Source organism: Arvicanthis niloticus, chromosome 6 (assembly GCF_011762505.2).
Source record: "Arvicanthis niloticus isolate mArvNil1 chromosome 6, mArvNil1.pat.X, whole genome shotgun sequence".
NCBI lineage: Eukaryota > Metazoa > Chordata > Mammalia > Rodentia > Muridae > Arvicanthis > Arvicanthis niloticus.
This window is the reverse complement of record NC_047663.1, coordinates 70653512-70675494: the sequence shown is the minus strand read 5'-3', so window position 1 is coordinate 70675494 and position 21983 is coordinate 70653512. Positions and strand designations below refer to the sequence as shown.

General features: G+C 38.5%; 1 protein-coding gene across 3 annotated transcripts in view; it reads right to left on the bottom strand.

Annotated features, from left to right (window-relative positions):
• Canx (calnexin) overlaps nucleotides 1-21983 on the bottom strand; it is a 31568-nt gene that overhangs the window by 2344 nt on the left and 7241 nt on the right. For 2 of the 3 annotated variants that reach the window (XM_034505686.2, XM_034505685.2), the window contains exons 2-14: nucleotides 14807-14987; nucleotides 13971-14044; nucleotides 13521-13579; nucleotides 11892-12033; nucleotides 11467-11548; nucleotides 10349-10541; nucleotides 7744-7933; nucleotides 5218-5331; nucleotides 4393-4549; nucleotides 2609-2824; nucleotides 1604-1723; nucleotides 1155-1275; nucleotides 935-1014 (exon numbers count right to left, since the gene is read on the bottom strand). In XM_034505686.2, the coding sequence (XP_034361577.1) occupies nucleotides 935-1014; nucleotides 1155-1275; nucleotides 1604-1723; nucleotides 2609-2824; nucleotides 4393-4549; nucleotides 5218-5331; nucleotides 7744-7933; nucleotides 10349-10541; nucleotides 11467-11548; nucleotides 11892-12033; nucleotides 13521-13579; nucleotides 13971-14044; nucleotides 14807-14980 (1722 nt within the window). In that variant the 5' untranslated portion in view covers nucleotides 14981-14987. Of the gene's footprint in view, nucleotides 1-934; nucleotides 1015-1154; nucleotides 1276-1603; nucleotides 1724-2608; nucleotides 2825-4392; nucleotides 4550-5217; nucleotides 5332-7743; nucleotides 7934-10348; nucleotides 10542-11466; nucleotides 11549-11891; nucleotides 12034-13520; nucleotides 13580-13970; nucleotides 14045-14806; nucleotides 14988-17851; nucleotides 17930-21983 lie in introns of all 3 variants that reach the window. The other variant, XM_076936923.1, reaches the window with a different exon arrangement.

Below are 21983 nucleotides of genomic sequence, written 5' to 3'. Positions count from 1 at the left end.
GTATACGGTGACAGCTACTGGAATTATAGGTATTCAATTTTAGACTTAGTCTTTATTTTCAGAAAACATGTACCTTCCTTAAACCTATTAATCTTTTTAATTTGACAGGGGATTTTATTTACTTTTATTTAATGTGTGTTTGCCTGCATCTGCATTTCTGTACCCTGTGCATGCCTGATGCCCTCAGAGCCAGAAGATGGCATCAGATCCCCATGGACTGGAATTACAGACACTTGTGAGCCACCATATATATACTGACAATTAAATCCAGGTGCTCTTTGAGAGCACCCATATCACCACATAAAATAGAGTAGAGCATGAGCACATACCAGGCATGGAGGGAAGTTCAATATTATCCTTGACTACACAGAGTGAAAGAACAGTATGGACTACATGAAAACCTATCTCAACAAGTTTAAAACATACCATGTGGTGGTGGTGGTGCACACCTTTAATCTTAGCTTTTGGGAGGCAAAGACATGCATACCTCCGAGTTCTAGGCAACCCTGGGCTACACAGAGAAACCCTGTCTTGAAAAACCAAAAATAGTTGGAAATGCAGTGGTATTCAAAAATACCTTTCAGGGGATAGTGAAGAAATATAAATGTCACAGGACTGTTAAGAAACTTGATACTCCTATTTATTTAGAAAAAAAAACAAAAACAAAAACCCCACACAGTAAACTAATGAATAAAAACATTCTCTTTGGGTTGCAGAGATGGCTCAGTGGTTAAGTGCACATATGGCATTTTGAGAGGACCTGTACCACCTTTAACTCTAATACCTTGGGGATTCATCACCTCTGGCAATTGACGAACTTGCTATCACACGTACATACAGTATTACACTCTGCATATACACTTACATTAAAAAATCTCTTTACTAAAAATGCTCTCAGCTTAGGTGGCTGAAGTATTTATTATTCCCACCGTACCTCTGCTTTAGGCTTGCTATCTTCCTCATCTTGACTGCCAGTGCCACCATCTTCTTCAGCATCACTCTTCTGTTTCTCTTCTAAGGCAGAAAATAAAATAAAACTACTGAACAGAACTTCACATAGAGTTCTGACAATAATTACAGCAACACTTAAGAACAACCTATTGTAGCTTCTTTTGTTAATCAGGGTTTAGAACAGATCTCTACATTCCACTCACCAAGCTTCTCCTCTTCTTCCTCTTCATCCCCCTTGTTCTTCTCTTCTTCCTTCCCTTCTTCGTCCTTCACATCTGGCTGGGGAGCATCTGTCTTCTTGTACTCCATAGCACTGGACTGTTTCTGAAATATTGCCAAGTGTAAGAGCCATGCTTATGTTGTAACAAATATATTAACCCTAAATTTCGGAATGTTTACAGGCAAAATTATATCCAAAGTTGTGCAGTTATGCAGACATGTGAAAGACATTGTTGTTACTGTAAAGGTTTGCCTCATGGGAGGGATATTGAGAGGGAAGTTAAAGGAGAGAGGTATCATAAAAAAACAGTAAGACTTGGTAAGGAAGCACAGGCTAAGCTTTTCAAGCTGACTCAAAATGTGGACCAATATTTACCAAACAACTACTAAAGAAAATTTCAATGAATACAATTATTTAGTTAGACGTTCCTACCTTTCCAGAACAGCAGAAGAGGATCACAAGGAACACCGGCAAAGCTACGGTCAGAATGTAGACCACCCAAAGCCATGGACGCTCTTCAGCTGCCTCAAGCATCTGCCCCACTACACCTGGCTGAAATACAAACCAACAGTAATTCAGAGAACTGGTCTATGACACCAAATACAGTCTAGACTTATTGTTTCATGCTCACATGGTACAACTAACTCCTTTATTTCCAAAGGAGTCAAACTATGCATATTAAAAAATTAGGAAAAGGACTAGAGACATGGATCAGTGGTTAAGAGCACTGACTGTTCTTCCAGAGGTCCTGAGTTCAATTCCCAGTAACCACATGGCAGCTCACAACTGTCTGTAAGATTTGACACCCTCACATTCAGACATACATGAAGGCAAAACACCAATGCACATGAAATAAAAATAAATGAATAGATTATTTTAAAAAATTAGAAAAATCCCTCATTTTACTGCATTTACCTTCATGAAGTTTCATGGTGCAAACCATGGCTTGTAATAACTGCAAAAAGGTCACTTAGTCAGGAGGGCCGCCTTTCTGGGCTTCCAAATCGACACTCAATAACCATTAGTTATTTGAAAATTCCATACAATGGGTAAAACCAAGATTCAACATTTTCAGCGCATTAAAACATACTTAAGCCAAGTGCAGTGACACATGACTTAATCAAAACACTGGAGGCAGAAACAGGTGAGTCCCTATGAGTTTGAGTGCAGCCTGGTCTACAGAGCAAGTTCCAGGACAGCCAGAGCTACACGGAAAAACCCTGTCTTAAAACAAAAACTTAAAATGATAGATACAAACACATACACATACACCCTCTACACATAACACAGGGCTGGAAAGCCAGAATAGGAGTCTAGCAGTTATATATTTTGACATTGAATAAGTAAAAAGATAAACACTAAAAATCTGCTTTTCATAAAGTAATCAGTCTCCCTCAAAAGCAGATATAAATTCACAAGTAATGACCGATCACTAACCTCAGCAGCACCATCAGCAGCTTTCTTTAGGCCCCACCCATCATTGGCCCAATCATCAACTACTCTTCGGTCACCACTAATGATAAAGTTGTCAAAAAAGATGTCGGATGTCATGGACCAGAGTTCCAAACCAATAGCACTGAAAGGAGTCATCCTAAAAGGTTCCAGGTCTTCAAAGAAATCTGGATTTGGTATTTTCCTTGGTTTCCAGATTCCCTAGTTTGTGATGGGGGGAAGGATGGGGATAGAGAAGTTTCAAAACATCATTTCATATAATAACCAAAAGAAAAAAAAAGAAAATCTATATAAGACTCATTTTTCATGATCAAAGAAGACTAACATTAACTGTCAAATTTAAACAAGCACAGAACAATAAATGCTAGTGATGTTTTTGTACTGAATCCTGGACTACCACCAAATTCAACTGCCAATCTGCAGGATCTTGTTCTGAACCAACACCTGGTACTGTGTTGCCCACTCCATCCTTAACATGTGATGGTGGAATGTAGTTAGTAAAGCCATTTCCCAGTATTGATTTAAAAAATAAATGGAGTCTTCAACTAGTAACTAGTAATTTAGCTCTAGAGATCAAATAAAGAAGTACTGACTACAAACATCCTGATAGTTTCAGCCACAATGAATGACTCAAACAATGATGGACAAGGGATGTGGCCCACAAGAAGCAGCGCTTGCACCTAACATGCATGAGACACTGGATTCAGTCTCAATACTAATCCTCAACAAAACACAATTGGTGGTGGCCAACAGAGTAATAGATAAATGTCAATTTGGCTGGGTTCAACAGGGAGCCATACAGCCCAGGGTAGCCTTAAACTACTCCTGATCTTCCTAGTTATAGCTGAAGTTGACATTTCAACTCCTGGTCCTCATGGTGATAACCAATTACAGGCATGTAACTAAAACATATCCAGATACCCAAAAATAGATGCACCACACATCTAAAAGTCTAAGTGAAAACTTATGACTATCGTTTTTTGGTTTAGAAACTGAGGCCAGGTAAGGATCTACATTGGTTTTCCCAGAACACAAGTGGAGCTTCATAACTTCAGTATACATATTGCTACTACTTCATGTGCACCTGTCTTTGGCAGGTGAAGAAAACTGATGAGACCAAGCAATTAGCAGACTTGACAAGGCAAGATCCACCTCCCATCACAGTTCCCTGGCCAATCTATGCACTCAACAATAGGGTATCCACACCCTAAGTTCTTCTATGCTACTTTTATTATTAGATGTAGGTCACTATGATGGTTTGAATAGAAATGGGCTCCACAGACTCATGTGTTTCAATGCTTGAACCATGGGGAGTCACACCATCAGGTGTGGCCTTATTGGTGGAAGTATGCCACTGTGGGTGCCGGCTTGAGTTCTTGTATGCTCAAGCTCTGCCCGATATGGCACAGTTACATTCTGTTGCCTGCTGATCAAAATATAGAACTCTCCAGCACTGTATCTACCTGTAGGCTACCATGCTTCCCATAATGACAATGGACTCAACCTATGAAACTGTAAACAGCCCTAGTCAAATACTTTTCTCTATAAGATTTGTCTTAGTCATGGTGTTTCTCTTCATAGCAATGAAAACTCACATTGCAAGTTCCAGCACTTATCTTTCCAGTTTTTAGGTTTTATGTTTAGTCTGTTACTCATCTGTCTCTTAAGTTGACTTTCTCTTCTTGATTTGCAGGCCTCACTATTGATCAAACTTCTGCCCCAACACAAACAGATTAATAGAAACAGCTAAACCATCAGGAGACACAAACCTGGTAGTTAGGATTGTCAATCATGGGAGGCTTCCATTTGCCCTTATAATTGGGGTTGTCAATCATAGGGCGCTGCCAGACACCACACCCAGGGGCTGACTCACACTTAGGGTTGGCAATTTGAGGAGCCTCCCATTCTCCATCCATATCCTCATCCCTGTGGAGGTAATAAACAAGTTATATAAACAAACAGCTAGTCGTATGCTCTCAAGATGCTGCTAGAGCTATACTAGCAGCATACAACAGAATATCTCATTTTTCATTTCCACTATCAGTGAGCTTTCATAAACAACCTACTTTGTTTTTACACAATGAAATTTAGTAAAGTTTGTAAGGCTTTTCACTCAAACTTGGAGAGTTGGGTTTTTTTTTTTTTTGTTTTGATTTTGAGACAGGGCTTCTCTGGTAGCTCTGAGATAAAAGCCTGTACTACTATACCCAGTTTTTCTTTTCTTTTGCCTCGTTTTTTGTTGGGGGAGAGGGGCACGTAGTTATTGCTTTGATTGGTTAAATAATTGGTTGATTTTGGTTTTTCTGAGACAGGATTTTCTCTGTGTAACAGCTTTGGCTGTCCTGGAACTCACTTTGTAGATCAGGTTGGCCTCGATCTCAGAGATCTGCCTTCCCCTGCTGGGATTAAATGCTTGACTTTAATTGGGACTGGAGAGATGGTCCAGCAGTTAAGAGCACTGGCTTCTCTTCCAGATCTAGCTCCAACTGATTTGACAAACTTACAGACAAACATGCAGGCAAAACACCAAAGCACATAAAATAAAAATTTTAAAAACAAAAACTAGGTAATTGTAAAACCAAACTCAAACTCACCAATCCTCTGGCTTCTCCGCATCAGGGTCTGGAATATACTCGGGTTCATCATCTAACCAGCCTTCAGGCTTTGTGGCCTCTTCATCTGGAATTTTAGAAGGGGCATCTTCATCCCTTAAACAGAAAATACCAGGTATGAAAACACAGGCCAGAGAATCAGTCAAGGTAGTCTTTTTTTAACCAACCCAGATGAATTCATTCTAGAAAACATTTATAAATCATTATCTGGGCTATTGTGTCCCCAGCCCCCCAAAAGAAACTGAACTAAAAACAGCAGCTAAAGATCAGTAAACATTGTTCTAATGGAACTGCAGGAATCATCAAGAGTTACAGGTGGAGATGCTTAAGTTCACTGGTCATCAGAGAAATATAAATTAAAGCCATGGTAATATTCCACTATCACACATCTACATAGGAGGGCCAGTACAGTAAGAGATTCTGAGGAAAAACCAAACAAAAAACAAGTGCTGGTAGGAAAAAAAGGTGCAGTTCCTGAAAACTGGAAGTTACTGTATAACCATTTCATTCCTAAGTTTGTAGCTGAGAAAAATAAAAACAAACACACACAAAAGCCAGAACATCCAAAAGAGGCAACAACCTACACACCTATCAATTACATAATGGCCAAGTGGATAAGCATAGTGTCATTCACTGATATGATAAAGTATTTCTCAGTCTTAAGGAGAAATGAAGTGCTTATCTGTGTTTCAATATAGATGAATGTTGAAAACATTTATGTTGACCATAAGAAGCCACATGCCAAGGGCCTCATACTATTATTCAATGCCATTTCCATAAAATTTCCCAATGGACAAATCCAGAAACAGAAAACAGAAAGATTAGTGACTGGGGCAAGGGAGTGACAGTAGGGTACATGATAAAAAAAACACCCTACAATTAGATAGAGTGTATATATAGCACTGAAGATACATTAACTATCACTGGGTTTTTCTGTTTGGTTGGTTGGTTTTTTGAGACAGGGTTTCTCTGTATAGCCCTAGCTGCCCTGGAATTCACTCTGTAGACCAGGCTGGCCTCGAACTCAGGAATCCGCCTGCTTATGCATCCCAAGTGCTGGGATTAAAAGCATGCGCCACCACTGCCCAGCAACCATCACTGTTTTATACACCAAAAAAAAAAAAAAAAACAAAAAAAAAAAAAACGGTGTTCTCAAGATGGTCATGGTGGCATACAGTAATTTCAGCACTGTCAAGGCTGAGACTAAATCCTGAATTTGAGACTAACCTGGATTACACAGAAAAAGCGCGCACTCCCACGCTCTCACTCGCGCTCTCTCACTCGCGCTCTCTCTCGCGCTCTCTCTCTCTCTCGCGCTCTCTCTCTCTCTCACACACACACACACACACACACACACACACACACACACACACACACACAGAAAATCTCATCTAAAATAAGACTCAAAGGAGCTAGAAAGATGGTTAGCTGGTTAAGAGCACTTGCTGCTCTTTCAGATGACCATAGTTTAAGTTCCAGTGCCTACCAACATGGCAGGTTACAACCATCTATAGCTCTGGCCTCCTCGGGAACCAGGAATGAATGGTGCAAGGACAAAGTTGTCATACAGAAGCTATAAAAGTACTACTACTTTAGCTGGTAATCAAAAATGTTCTACTTGTGCTCAAGTTTATTGATTAGTTTTGTCCTGGCACTGAACTCAAGGCCTCATGTCCTTAGCCACTGAGAAATACCTCCCTCAACAGAGACTGCTTAGTAACTATCTTAGTTTTAAATTAACTCTATGATGACCTCAAAGTTTTGTGTAACTTTTACCTGATATTTTAAAGTTCATACTCTCTTCATCCTATTAAAAAACTGGTTAGCTAGCTGGGCATGGTGGTGCATGCTTTTAATCCCAACCCTCAGGAGGCAGAGGCAGATAGACCTGAGAGTTCAAAGCTAGCTTAGTTCAAAGACAGCCAAGGCTACACAGAGAAATACTGCCTCAAAAAAAAATTTTTTTTAGAACTTTAATAGCTTTAAATGTGGATGGTAGGAGTATTACTTAGCAATACAGCACATGTTTAGTATGCAGGAGGACTTGGGTTAAATTCTTAGCATTGTAACCCAGTTGAACTTGTAATAATGAAGCAGTAGAATGGCTGTACAAAAAGATTGCCAAAAGCCAACCCTGTCAGCACAGACAAACCACAAAAGCTTTAGCATCCTATAGTTTATAACACAGTGAGGGATAGTATATATTATTACTACTGGGTTCTTTTCCAGAGTAATTGTACTTTTCTCCTGTAAAATAGATTGCATAACTCTCCCCTTCTTGTCTTGCAAGCAAGCATAGGGTTTTACTATGTAGCCCACACTGGCCTCACACTCAACCTTTCTGCCTTGGCTTCTTGGGTGCTAGGATTATAGGCATGTGCCAACATGCCTAGACTGTATCACAGAGTATTTACATAATCAGATCTCACTTAATCAACACTTGTTGTTTAGGCTATGTAGAATATACAAAATGTAAGCTAATAATCAAAGATGATCTCCAAGATTTACCAGTCATCTGGCTTGACAGCATCTGGATCTGCTATTTTGGGCCTTTCATCCCAATCTTCAGGCTTCCGGTCTTCTGGGTCCTCAATTTCACGTGAAGGGTTTACAGGAGGAGTCATATCATTTAGCAGATTTCCACTGTTCACAACAGACTGGTCAACTAATATTTCAAAACTATTGTCTGGATTCAAGACTGAAAAGAAATTAAATACAATTAAAAATACTGGCTAAACCAGTCATTCCAACATTCTCATCAATCTAGAGAATGATCCAGTGAGTAGTCATGAAACAAAGAGCTCAGGGTACTGGGGCTAGAATGACTTAGTCAACTAAGCCATTTCCTTCAGAGTCCTAGAAATCACAAATAATGATTTTTTTTCCCTCTCCTTCCTTGGTTTTATCGAGACAGGGTTTCTGTCTTGCCCTAGCTGTCTTGAAGCTCTCTTTGTATACCAGGCTGGCCTCAAACTCACAGAGATCTACCTGCTTCTAGCATGATAAAGTTTAATAAGCTATTATTTTCTCCAATCTAGAGATCAAACTCTTGGATGTACTGAACAAGCACTTTTACCATGGAACATCTCTATGAAAATAGTTAAAGGAGTCAAATTAATGGCTCAGTGATTAAGAATTCTAACTGTTCTTCCAGAGGATGGGGGTTCAATTCCAGCATCTAAATGGCTGCTCACAATCGTCTATAACTTCAGTTGCAAAGGATTTGACAACCTTTTCTGGCTTGTAAGGATGCCAAGCACACATATGGTACAAAGACATACATGGAGAAAAAATACCCACATACATAAATAATAATTCAATAAGGGGCGTGAGAGATGCTCAGTGGTTAAGAACACTGGTTGCTTTTCCAAAGGACCCAGGCTCAATTCCTAGCACACAAGGTGGCTCACAACCATCTCTAACTTCTAGGAGAGTAGTTCTAGGAGAGTAAACGCCCTCTTCTGGTATCTGCAGGCATGCACATGCACATACATATGATGCGAGCACACGCACGCACTCACGCGTACAAAATATAGACCAGATGTAGTAGTGCATACCGATAACACCAGCACTTGCTAGGCAATACTAGTTTGAAGTCATGTACGACAAGACCCTGTCTCAAAACAATAAAAACCTGCAGGGTATGATGGCACACTCTTATGATCTCAGCACTAAGGTGACAGAAGGGTCATTAATTCTCTCAGCTATACAGGTGTTTAAGGCTAGGGTAAGCAAAAAAAAGCATTCTGTGTAATGGCCCACGCCTTTAATCCCAGCATTTGGGAAGCAGAGGCAGGCAAATCTCACCTTGTGGCCAGCCTGATTACATAGAAAGTTCTAGGACAAACAGACCTACATAGTGAGACCCTGTCTCAAAATAACATTAATTAATTAATTAATTAATTAATTAATTATAAACACAAATTGGTGAAACACCACAGCAGCAGACAAAGGCACTTGCCACACAGTTCCAATGCTCTGAGTTAGAGACCAAGAACCCACATTAGAGTAGGAGAGAAACATCTTCAAAGTTCTCCTCTGACCTCCACACAACTACCCACAAACCACATTGATAGGATCTAGAGAAGTGGCTCAGTGGTTAAGAACAACAGTTGCTCTTCCATAGAACCCAGCTCAATTCCTAGCACCTACATGGGGGCTTATAAACTGTCTTTAAAACTCCACCTCCAGGGGATCAATATACATTTCTGGTATCTCAGCACCAGGCATGCAATTGGTACATACATGTAGGCATATAACACACACACACACAAACACTAAAAACTTTTCACTTACAAGTTTTCACTTACAGACACAGAAAAATACTGAAAGCCTATATAAACTAATATATACATGCCTTTGATCCCAGCACTCAGGAGTCAGGCAAGAAGATCTCTGAATTTGAGGCCAGCCTGGTCTATAGAGTGAGTTCCAGGACAGCCATGGCTACACAGAAAACTACATCTCAAAAACAAAAACAAAACTCTCATATTAGTCAACTCCTATTGCTATGTAAACGAACGGAAGATAATCTGCTCTGCAATTTTGTAGTTCAAATGATAAAAAAATCACTAGCTGACCCACAGGTATTAAATATTGAAAAAAGTATATTTCATTATAATTTTTATTTAACAATCTAGGAGGTTCTAGTGCAATTTTAGGTACAAGTGAAAATTTCTACTCTGAGTATATTGGCCTTATAGGTGAAGATTCCCACACTCTGGCTAAAACCTATGAAGGGATCTCTCCAAAAACTGATACTAAGCCTGGGCTCTCTCAACATGGCCTTTAATGTTCCTGGCATTAGTACATGATCTCTTTCTATAGTAAACCTGTGAGCATGGAAGATGTTAATTTATACACAGGGTATGGGGCTGTCTCAGTTACCGTAAGTTTTCTCCTCTTCATCAAATTCTACTTTGATCCATAGGCAGTTTAGTAGTTTCCTGGTGAGGCTGGTACATAGTTTGTTACCCATATTCATTGGAAGACAGTACATGGGGTCTTTCCAAAAGATTCTTCATAAAGAAAGGCTTTTAAGTATACAATCTTACCATGAACTAAATGCTAACTATGTAATGTCTTAAATCCCCAAACAGCTGGTTCTTCTTACTTAATGTGTAAAGATGTGTCTTCTTGTCTGTAAAATAGGTCTTCAGATCTGCATCTGGCCTCTTAGCATGTTTTTCTTCGTATACACCTGTCTTGGGGTTTTTGTGGCGAAAGATGAAATGCAGTTTGTAGTCCTCTCCACATTTATCTGGACCAAACATAATAGTATAGGGAGTCTTGTCGTGGAATTGATCCTTCAGAGACAAAGGTGGAGTGCTTTAAGTAACTCTAGTCAAAGAATTCAAAGAGCAAACTTTGAAAAATATATACTTCCTCTCATAAAACTGCATGTAAATTATTCTACTAGCTTTAAAGAAAACCTTATGATTTTATAGGGCTTCTTCAGATACCAATGAAAAATATCTGGCAATCACCAGAAATACTAAAATGCTTTTAAAACAAAAGTTATATGTATATAGACTTCTTTCAAAAACAAGCAATAACCTTAAGAAAACTGAAAATTGCTAGAACAGTTTTAATTCCCTGCATTTCTGAGGTAGAGTCAGGTGAACTCTGGGAGTTTGAGGCCTCCCTGGTCTACAGAGCAAATTCCATGCAGCAAGGGATAGCCAATGACATCCTGTGTCAAAATAAAATTAAATGAACAAAAAAGGAACCGCAACAAATAAAACAACAAAAACCTAAACATTCCACAGTTAAGAAACCAGAAATAAGGGCTGGTGAGATGGCTCAGTGGTTAAGAGCACTGACTGTTCTTCCAGAGGTCATGAGTTCAAATCCCAGCAACCACATGGTGGCTCACAACCATCCATAATGAGATCTGATGCCCTCATATGGGTGTCTGAAGACAGCTACAGTGTACTTACATAAAATAAAATAAATTATAAAAAAAAAAAAAAACAAAAAACCAGAAATAAAATATAGCTAAAGCTTCAACAGTCACCCTTTCAAGTTAAAAGCCCAAGTGTCAAGCCTTAATGATTCAGCAGCGGGGCAGCATTTATTTTCATAGGTCTTGCAAACTTTTCTCTCTTTTTAAATGATGGGGATTAAACCCTGGGCCCTGTGAATGGTAGACATGGACTCTACCACTGAGCTACACCTACACCCCAAGCTCTAAGATGCATAAAGCAAATTTTCCATCAACAGAGAACCTACCAAGTTGAGTTCTGAGGTCTTGGAAAGCAGCTTCACATAGGCACCACCGCATTCTATTCCATTCTGAAAATTAACCTCATACCTAGTTTCAGAGAGAAAAGAAAATGTCCTATGGCATTTTGAAAGATCATATTTCTTAATTGATTTCTCTCAGCTTGGTCATGTTTTATCAATTGTCATATGATTAGCCACACAAAAATCAAGATAAAAGTAATCCTTAATGCAAAATCCGGACGTCTGTTTGCTTCTAAGAAGGTAAACAGCCAGATCATTTTACTTGCAGTTAAAAATAAAACCACTCAACATATCCAAATTCACACAAAATTGCTATTATGAAAACATATGATTTTTTTAGTATGTTCAAGTTTCACATTGTTACCTGAGATTACCATTTCTAGAAAATTACCAAGAAGGACTGAACTTACTGAACAATGAGAGGCTTGGTATCAAACAGGAAGGGCTTGTTCAGTTTAGCAGAGATGGCATGATGCTTGGCCCGAGACATCAGTACAAGTCCTTTATCACCTGGCAGCTTTGTTTCCTTCATTTCATCTACCTCCCACTTTCCTACAAAACAAGACAAAATGGCTCTTGACTGTTAGCCACACTATTTAAGATCTTTTAAATGGCAATGAACTAAATTCCGGGTTGTATCAAAATAATCAATGTTTGCCATTACATTTACATATGAGCTGAGTTACTATAATGTGCATGTATATTTGTCATATGCTAAAACATGGCTTGAAAATAACAGTGGCCTCTTCATTATATCTAAAGAGAAACTTTCATTTCTAATATGGTTATTAAGAGTTCTAATTCTATCACACATAAAGCTCCAAATACAAAGATGGTAAAATTCCCAAGGGAAAAAAAAAATCTAAAAATATCTTCTTTTCAGAATCCTTATTTTTCAACAAGGTATGGCAGCACAAGCCTTTAATCCCAGCACTCTGGAGGCAGAGGCAGGAAGATTTCTGAGTTTGCGGTTAGCCTACAGAGCAAGAGCTCTACAGAGTTCCAAGACAACCAGAGTTAGAGAGAAACCCTATCTCTAAAAACAAGCAACAGATTGATTACTTCTCACCTGTGCATGGCAGAACAAGACTTTAATTGCAGTACCTGCGAGGTTAAGTCAAGCCTATGAGTTCCAGATCTGCCTGGTCTACTTACGTAGCAAGTTCTAGGGCAGCCAAGGATACAGTGAGACCCTGTCTCATGAAGTCTCATCAACATGGCTGCCTAAACAAGACTTCAACAAGGAAGACACCAACAGACAAGCTAATTCAAAAGAGAGAATCTCATGGGGTCTCAATTTCAGACAAAGTACCATAAGCAACTAAAGAATGCTGAGAGTAGAAGGAAATCTTCCCAAGGAAGAGCCCCCAAATTGGTTCTCAAGTGGCCAGCCCTGAAATCATATACCTACAAATAACGTTATATAAAGGGAACAGGTTGTATCTATATACTTAGGGAAAATCTAGTAAAAAAGAGAGATCATGAATTTGAAAGAGAGCATTGGGGTGCATGGGAAAGATTAGAGGGAGGAAAAGGAAGAGGAAAAAATATATATTTTAAAATAAATAGAGAGAGAGAGAGAGAGAGAATGAATGAATATGAGTGTGCGTGTGTATGCCCATGGAGGCCAAAAAAAGGTGTCTAAACTCTAGAGCTTGAGTTACTGGTGGTTGGGAACCACTGATAATGGATACTGGGAAACAAATTTGGCTCTGGAAGAGTAATATATCTTCCTGATTACTGAAGCTCCCACCAGCTTTTGACCTAATCCTAAGAGATGTCATGGATCTAGTGGATACCTCCAGCATGAGCATATGGGCAACACAAATTGCAATCAGTGGGCTTTAAGTTAGGAGGGAATGAATAAAGTTAGATCTGGGAGGAGTCAGGTTAGGAGTGGGGGAAGATGATAGTGGTCAATACATTATATGCATGTATGATATTCTCAAAAATAACCATGCTGTATTTTATAAAGAGCGATGCAATGGAGACAAGATGCCACTTTGATATACTGTATCTAGAACAAATGGAACTCTCACCATCATATTTGGCAATTTCATCATCAGTGTCATCTTTTTTGGCTTTAGATAAGATCCACCTGTAATTGAGACAAACCCCAGAGTTAAAATAAGTGACAGTAAATGTTCCTTCAAGTGCCATTGCTCTCCTGTTCCATCTAGCCTACTTAACAAGACTTGAGAGAAAAAAATTCCCAAAAAATAAAATCTAGAATAGAAGAGAAGAACAGGAATAAAAGCAGTAAGAGGCAAAGTTCCAAAATACATTCATGGATGACAAGATGTACAATTAGACATGCTATACCAGGAGCCCACTATTTAAAGCAGTAGCTAGCAGCAGAGCACCTGCCTCCCATGCATGACACTAGGTTCATCCCCAGTACTACTCAAAAAGGGTCCAGAGCTTTCCCACTACTCTCTTATTTACAAGACATTCACTTTTCAAACCTTTACTCCCAGAAAAACACTTACCCTGACAGAGACCCTCTGTCAAAGGAGTCAGCAAAATAAACCTCCCCTGTTGGAACTGGAGCTTTGTAGGTGACCTGTGTTAAACATAAAATTAATTAAGCACCAATATTTTAACCAAGCACAGTGGCACAAGCCTGCAATCCCAGCCCCTCTAAAAAATATCAAATCCCAAGGTATCCAGAGCTACAGAAGACCCCTGTTGTATTGGGAGGAATGGGTCATTTAATAACATTCTTTAGAATTTACTCTCACAGGGTTTGTTTTCAATTGTCACAAAGCCTTCATAGCTGTCCCTGAGTTCAATCCACATGTACCAAAGGCTGCCAGAAAGCTTAGCAAATATCTTTTTAAAGTTGCTTTGCCTTTAAAAACAATCCCCTTTTTTGGGGTGGGACGGATGAAAAAAAGTTTGTTTTGTTTTCTTTTTTTTAAACTTTCAACCTATAAAAAAAGGGTAAGTGAACCCTGGGAGATGAATGGATTTTCCTAAATTCAGTTAATTAAAAGCAACATTCAAAAGCATATCTATCTAACCATACCATATATATAAACTGGGTATTCTGGGTAATAGGCAAGCAACTATCCCCAGCCTCTGGCTTTTTTTTTTTTTTTTTTTTTTTTTTTTTACCATTTTTTAAACCAAAAGATAAGAGGATGTACTTTAAGCTCGGAATGGTGACATACACCTTTAATCCCCTCACTCAGAAGGTATAAGCAGATGGATCTTTGAGCTCCAGGACAGCCTGGTCTACACAGTGAGTTCAAGGACAGCCAGAGCTACAAAGAGATTCCCTATCTCATAAAAGAACAAAGAAAAAGATTGATCTACTTCAAACCTTTGGAGATGGAGGAATGCTGGCATCTGATTTAGATTTTGAATCTTCTACCTCTTCAATGACATCATCAAGATCATCTTCAATGTCAATCATGTCATCGTCATGCCCATCATGAGCCTGAACAGCTACAGTTCCAAGGACCAGTAGCAAACACAGTAACCACTTCCCTTCCATGATCTATCTGCAAAACAACAGAAAGTGAAATGTGCTGTTTCCCATTTTAAATTCCATAAAACCACGAACCTTAGCCTACTCCTAGTTTAAAATCAGGGTTTCAAATCATGGAAAAAAAAAAAGAAAGAAAAAAATTTTTTTTTAAACTTTCAACCTATAAAAAAGAGGCAAGTGAACCCTGGGAGATGAAAGGATTTTCCTAAATTCAGTTAACTAAAAGCAACATTCAAAAGCATATCTAACCATACCATATAAACTAGGTATTCTGGTGCATAACTATACTAATATTTGGGTGGCTGAGACAGAAAAAAACCCTGAATTAAAGGCCTGTCTGAACTATGAAATGCTATCAAAAATTAACAAAATAAATTACACCAGTACCCAGATTCAGGAAGCACAGGTAAGAGGAGATCAGAAGTTCAGTGTTGTCTTTGGCTACAGAGTAAATCTCTAAATCACAGGAAACCCTGTCTCTTTCTCTCATATACAGTGTCAAACAATACATAGACCAAGGGTATTTAATTAATTAGTTCCATTACACTTATTTATTATGTGTGATCTCTTCCCTAGAGTTGTGAAAAGACAATTTTAAGGAGTCTTTCCTTTTACTGCTTGAGTCCAGGGATCTGACCTAGGCTATCAGGCTTGGTGGCAAGCACCTTTACCCATCAGCCATCTCCTTGGGGTTACATAATGTCCAAAAGCTCTTTCACATCTAATTTACAGTGACGACTGTTTAAAACATTAAAATGAAATAACAAAGGTAACAGTTCACTTCACATTGAAGACTTACTGTGGACACTGCTGATGCTGTTCAGTTCTCAGGTATACACTGTTTTAAATTAGTATTCTAAGACTCCACAACAAAGATATTGCACAGAGTACTGGCTACTTTAATCACTCATCTTCTAAGCACTTAAGTCTCTTGTGTATTAAACTAGCCCATCACGGGTGATAGGTAGGCCCTCTTTCTAAGAAATCAGAGCTCAACTGAAATAAAAGCTAAGCTATAAAACACAAGTGAGCTGGGAGTGAGGCCGAAGAAAGCAGAGCCAAGAGACTGGGGAAAGAACAAGCAGATGACCTATAGTATAAACATGACCTCAGCAGAGCACAATTTTCCCTTTCTTACATGGTCACCCAGTCAACCCTGTTCTTTCATTCTCCATTACCAACATAAGGACACTTACTGACATTCTGTCCTCTCTGAAGTCACCCTACACCCAGATGAGATTCTTTACACCTCAACATGGTCATAAAAGCTTGTATCTACAGCACCTCTACATCCTCTGGCTAGCAATCAGGCCTTTCCTCAGGCTGCTCTGCATAGTATTCTCCCCAAAACCCTCATTCACTTTAGTCAAGTCACTTTCAACCTCCCTCATACACATTCATGTTCACTATCCATTTCCTCTTTTGACTCTAACACACTACTAATCAAACTTCCTAAAATGGAGAAATCCTGAGAAGTCCATACCCAGTCTTAACTGTGTTTTACTCTTCCTTAATCCTATGTTAAAATATGTTGACTTTCTTTTCAATAAACCACAACTGCTAAGAAAGAAAGAAAGAAAGAAAGAAAGAAAGAAAGAAAGAAAGAAAGAAACAAACAAACAAACCAACCAACCAAGCAAACAAGCAGCCTGTCATGGTATCATAACTTTTAATACCAGCACCTGGGAAGCAGAAGCAGGCAGATCTCAATGAATTCTACGCCCACCTGATATATAAGTCTAGGCTGATAAAAGCTATATAGTGAGATCCTACCTTAAACAAAATCAAAAACATGAGTGGAATTATAAAATGATACAAGTGCTATGGATAAACAGCTACCATGCAGCTAATCCAACAACTTCACTCTGATTGTACAACCAAAATAACAAAAAGCAGGTTTTCAGAGGTATTTGCACATGCATGTTCATCACTATAACAATAGCTTAAGTAAACAAGCCTATTACAGATACTGCATACAGTGAGGCAATGGTTCTCAACCTGTGGGCCACAACCACTTTGGGGAGGATCAAACAACCCCCTCTCCAGGTCACATAAGAGATATTCTGCATATCAGTTACTTACATTACGACTCATAACAGCAGCATAATTACAGCTATGAAATAGCAAGGCAAGTAATTTTACGGTTGGGGGTCACTCCAAGAGGAACAGTACTAAAGGATCGCAGCATTAGAAAGGTTGAACCATTGCACTGAGGTGTCTTTAAAAAAAAAATTTTTTTTTACATGTTATTTATTTTTATGTGTATGAGTGCCTGGTGCCTTTGGAGGTCAGAGCTGGACCCCCAGGAAGTGGATGGAGTTAACAGATGGTTATGATCCTCCATTTGGGTGCTGGGAGCCAAATCTGGGTCCTAGACTAGCAAGTGCTCTTAACCACTGAGCCATCTAAAATATCTTAAATGTCCAAATATGAAGGCAGAGAAACAGACTTTTGGTAAAGGCTAAGGAAAGAAACAAAGAAGAGTTTAATATGAAGAGTCTGAAAAGATTCTAAAGATTTGGTTTAAGTATCTTAGTGCTACTGATGTGTATATTTAAAAATACTTAAGAAAGCAAAGTTGCCAAATATGATGGTGCATGCCTTTAATTCTAGCACTTGAGGTGGAAGCAGAGGCAGGCAGATCTATGTGAGTTCAAGGCCAACCTAGACTCTCCAGGAGAGCCAGACCCTGTCTAAAAAAATTAAAAGGCACTTGATACCAAGGATGACATGATCCCACATGGTAAATTTGTAAAGAACTGACTCTCTGAAATTGTCCAGTGACCTTTACAGATATGCTGAGACACTGGTATATATACATGTGTACAGAAACACACACACAAAATAAAATTTTTACTTATCTGATGAGTGTTTTACCTGAAGAGGTCCCTGGAATTGTTGTTGTTACGGGTAATTGTGAGCCACCATGTGAGTACTGGGAACCAATCCCAGGTCCTGTGCAAGAGCAACAAATGCTCTTAATCACTGAGCCATTTCTCTAGCCCCACAAACTATTTTTTTAAAACTGTATTTTTCAAAACAAAACCTTTTTTAAAGAAAGAAAAAGAAACAGAAAGAAGGCTGAGCCTATTTTTCTCTCTTCTTTACAATCAAGACCATTATTTTTCGGGCAAGTCCAAAACAGAAAATAAAAAGGGATCAATTTACTCTATTGATCAGTGTAAACTAATTTGTTCTAATGCTGAAGTACAAATTCCTTATAAACTCTACAATATACATAGACAGACTTATTTTTGAAGAGATGGTCCAGCAGTTAAAAGTGCTTCCCTGCTCTTCCATAGGACCCAAGTTCAGTTCCCCCATGTCAAGAAGCTTACACCCATTTATAACTCCCAAGTCTGGCCTTTGCAGACACATGCACTTATGCACATAACCTCCTACAAACACATATACACATTTTAGAAAATAAAACAAAAACAAACAAGAAAGCAACACTACTTCTGTTCTATTAAGAACATAAGATATTGAGGGCTGGAGAGATGGCTCAGGATTAAGAGCACTGGCTGCTCCAGAGGTCTTGAGTTCAGTTCCCAGCAACCAGGATCTGTAATGGGACCTATTTCCCTCTTCGGGTGGTCATTAAAACAGAGCACTCATATACATAAATAAAGCTTTTTAAAAAAGGATGTAAGATAATAAAGAACAATCACAAGCTAAGAGAAAATATTTACAAAATACACATCTAATGGGCTTGGTTTAAATATACAAAGAAATAAACTTCAAGCCGGGCAGTAGTGGCGCAAGCCTTTAATCCCAGCACTTGGGAGGCAGAGGCAGGAGGATTTCTGAGTTTGAGGCCAGCCTGGTCTACAGACTGAGTTCCAGGACAGCCAGGGCTACACAGAGAAACCCTGTCTCAAAAAACCAAAAAGAAATAAACTTCAACATAAGAGAACCCAACTAGAAACTAAGCAAAACCTGGGATTACAATTCAGCGGTAAAGTCCATGGCCTAGCACGTTGAGAAGCTCTGAGCTTAGTCAAAGATCTGTACCCAAAATTCTAAAAGCTACCAAAATACTTCCAGCAGGTGAATAGAAAATAAACTAGTCCACCCATACAATAAAATCTTGTTCAATCATTGAAAGAAGTGCTCAAGTACAAATACATGAATATAAAAGTATGTGGCTAACTAAGCAAAAAGGTCAGACTACAGAATTCCAATTACCAATATCTGAAAGGGGAAGAACTAGAGACTTTACCATACAATCAGTTGTGTGAAGGAAAGGGCATTTTAAAAAGGCATTGAAACTGTTCCTAATACTTTTGATCAGAACCCACAGAATTATAACACACTTGTTCTCTGTTGGAGTAAAAATTTATAGACAAGTAAATAAGACTGGAAGAATCCACATGGTCATGCAAACAGAATTATAGACATCAGTATGACTGTTTAGCTTAATACAAAGTCAATTTTAAAACAAAATGTTTCCGGGCTGGGGAGATGCATCAGCGGTTAAGAGCACTGACTGCTCTTCCAGAGCTACTGAGTTCAATTCCAGCGTCCACATGGTGGCTCACAACCATCTTTAATGATCCAATTCCTTGTTCTGGTGTGTCTGAAGACAGCAACAGTGTACTCACATACACAAAATAAATAATTCTTTAAAAAAAAAAAAGTTTCCACGAATTTGCATATATACACCAATTGGAATTGGAATGCTTACATATTTCCTTACTGTCAACTCAAAAGGCTCACAGAGATGAAGGATACATTATTGTAACCATCAACAAACCAAACACAAGATCTTAGTTTCTAATATTCTCCAGTAGCAAAAAAGAACACTTCTTGAAACATCCAATTCTATGAGAACAGAATAATATGCAAGATAGACATGGCTTGCTAGCTAATGGAATATGGTATAAGAATCTAGTCACTTAAGGAAAAACTGAGATCTATGAGATCAAAACCACCTTGCCAAAAATCAGTAAACTGCAGAATCAGGCTCAGGAGCCAAAACTCCCAATACCCTTCATGTTAACACTGCATTACTTTTGTTCTAAAGAATTTTTACACTGACAAGCACACACACATTTTCTGGAAACAAGGTCTGGTATGTCCAGGGTGGCCTCAAACTTCCAATTCTCTTCTGTCTCCCAAATGCTGGGACTACAGACATGCACCACCATTCCTAGTCAATTTTTCACACACTTTTCTCTTTTTTTCTTCCAAGACAGGGTTTCTCTGTGAAACCCTAACTGCCCTGGAACTCACTCTATACACAGGGCGGCCACTGCCTCCCAAGTGCTGGGATCAAAGGCATGCACCACCACCAGGCTCTTTTCATCAATCTAAATGTATACACTATTCATTTTTTTTAAACACCAAATCTTTTGTTTTGTTTTTTGGTTTTTGCAAGACAGACTTTCACTGTTCACCCACCACTCAACCAAATTACTTTTACATCTACAGTCTCCTAAGCAGACAGGGCAATTTAAGTTGTTTCTGTAGTTTCTAAGACTTGTCAGAAAGTAATCTAGTAATTTAAGAACAAAACAAAGTAAAGTGGCAGCACACACTTTTAATCCCAGAAAACTCAGGAAAGAAAACAGAAGCAGACTATGAGTTGGAGGCCAGCCTGACCTACAAAGTTCCAAGACAGAGAGGGTTATTTAGAGACCCTGTCTCGAAAAGAGAAAAGAAAAAAGAAAAAAAAATTAAGAAAGAAACAAAAGAAAAAAGAAAGAAACAAAAGAAAGGATAGAAAGAAAAGAGACAAGCAAGCAAGCAATAGGTTTTGTTTTTAACATCTATTAATTGTGGGTGGGGGTCAGAAGAGAACATCTTTCTACTTTCTAGAGTCTGTTCTCTTTCCCTCTTCCCACCATGTGGGACTTGAGAAAATGAACATAAGATATGAGGATTGGCAGTAACCACTTTTACACAGTCAACTACCTTCCAACCTAAGCAATAAAGTTAAAAAAAAAAAAAAAAAAAAAAAAAAAAAAAGCAGCAGGGGAACCTGGATTTGCAAGGCTCAAAGCAAAGTCAGTACAGAAATTATTTTCTATATAGAAACACATTTCCTACGATTCTTTTCTACTTCTAAGGCAAGGATTCTAGCATTCCAATATACCATTTCTTCTGGCTTCTGACATAATTTTATTTTCTGCTTACAAGATATATCACTTTCTAGATTTTTCAAGACATATCACTTTCTTGAAGCTCTTCATTTATTTTTTTTCCTATTTGTCTTGAACTGTGTGGCTTGTACATGCTAGCCACATAATCTAACGAGCTAAATTTTCAGCACTATCTTCTAGTCTTTAGGATCACCCTAACATGTCTTACACAAAATTTTGTCATTAAGTTTGTTGCCACAGGGCTGGAGAGATAGCTCAGCAGTTAAGACCACGGACTGCTTTTCCAGAAGTTCAATTCCCAGTAACCACAAAGTGGCTCACAACCATCTGCAATGGGATCTGATGCCCTCTTCTGGTGTATCTGAAGACAGCTACAGTGCACTCATATACATAAAATAAATAAACGCTTAAAAAAAAATGTGTTGCCACAGATCTCCTTTGAACTAGGATGCAATGCAAGGCTGCATGGCTATCAGTTACAAATACAAACAGAACTGTCAGTATATATCCACGTAAAATCTGTTTTTTACCTTTTCTTTTCCATTTTACCAAAAGGTTTGGTGAGTAGCAAAACCATACCCTTGTGTTATACAGCTCAAATCTTTGTCTTGTAAAATTATAAATTACTGTAGCAATTAGAAATCAAAGCCACATAACATGAAAATCTTAAAATCTAAGCCTACTGCAAGGACAATTTCTTTAAAAAAAAAAAAAATGGCTTAAGAGCATCACTAACCTGAATTTCACATGGCTTTGCCTTTAATGCAAACAAAGCCAATAGTGGAGAGGGGACAAGTAGCATACATAACTACTGATTTATGATCCAGTTCTTTTTAAAAAAAAAAAAAAAGCTGGTCAATCCCAAGACTGTTTCCTAGCAGTCATATAAATGGACACTACACAAA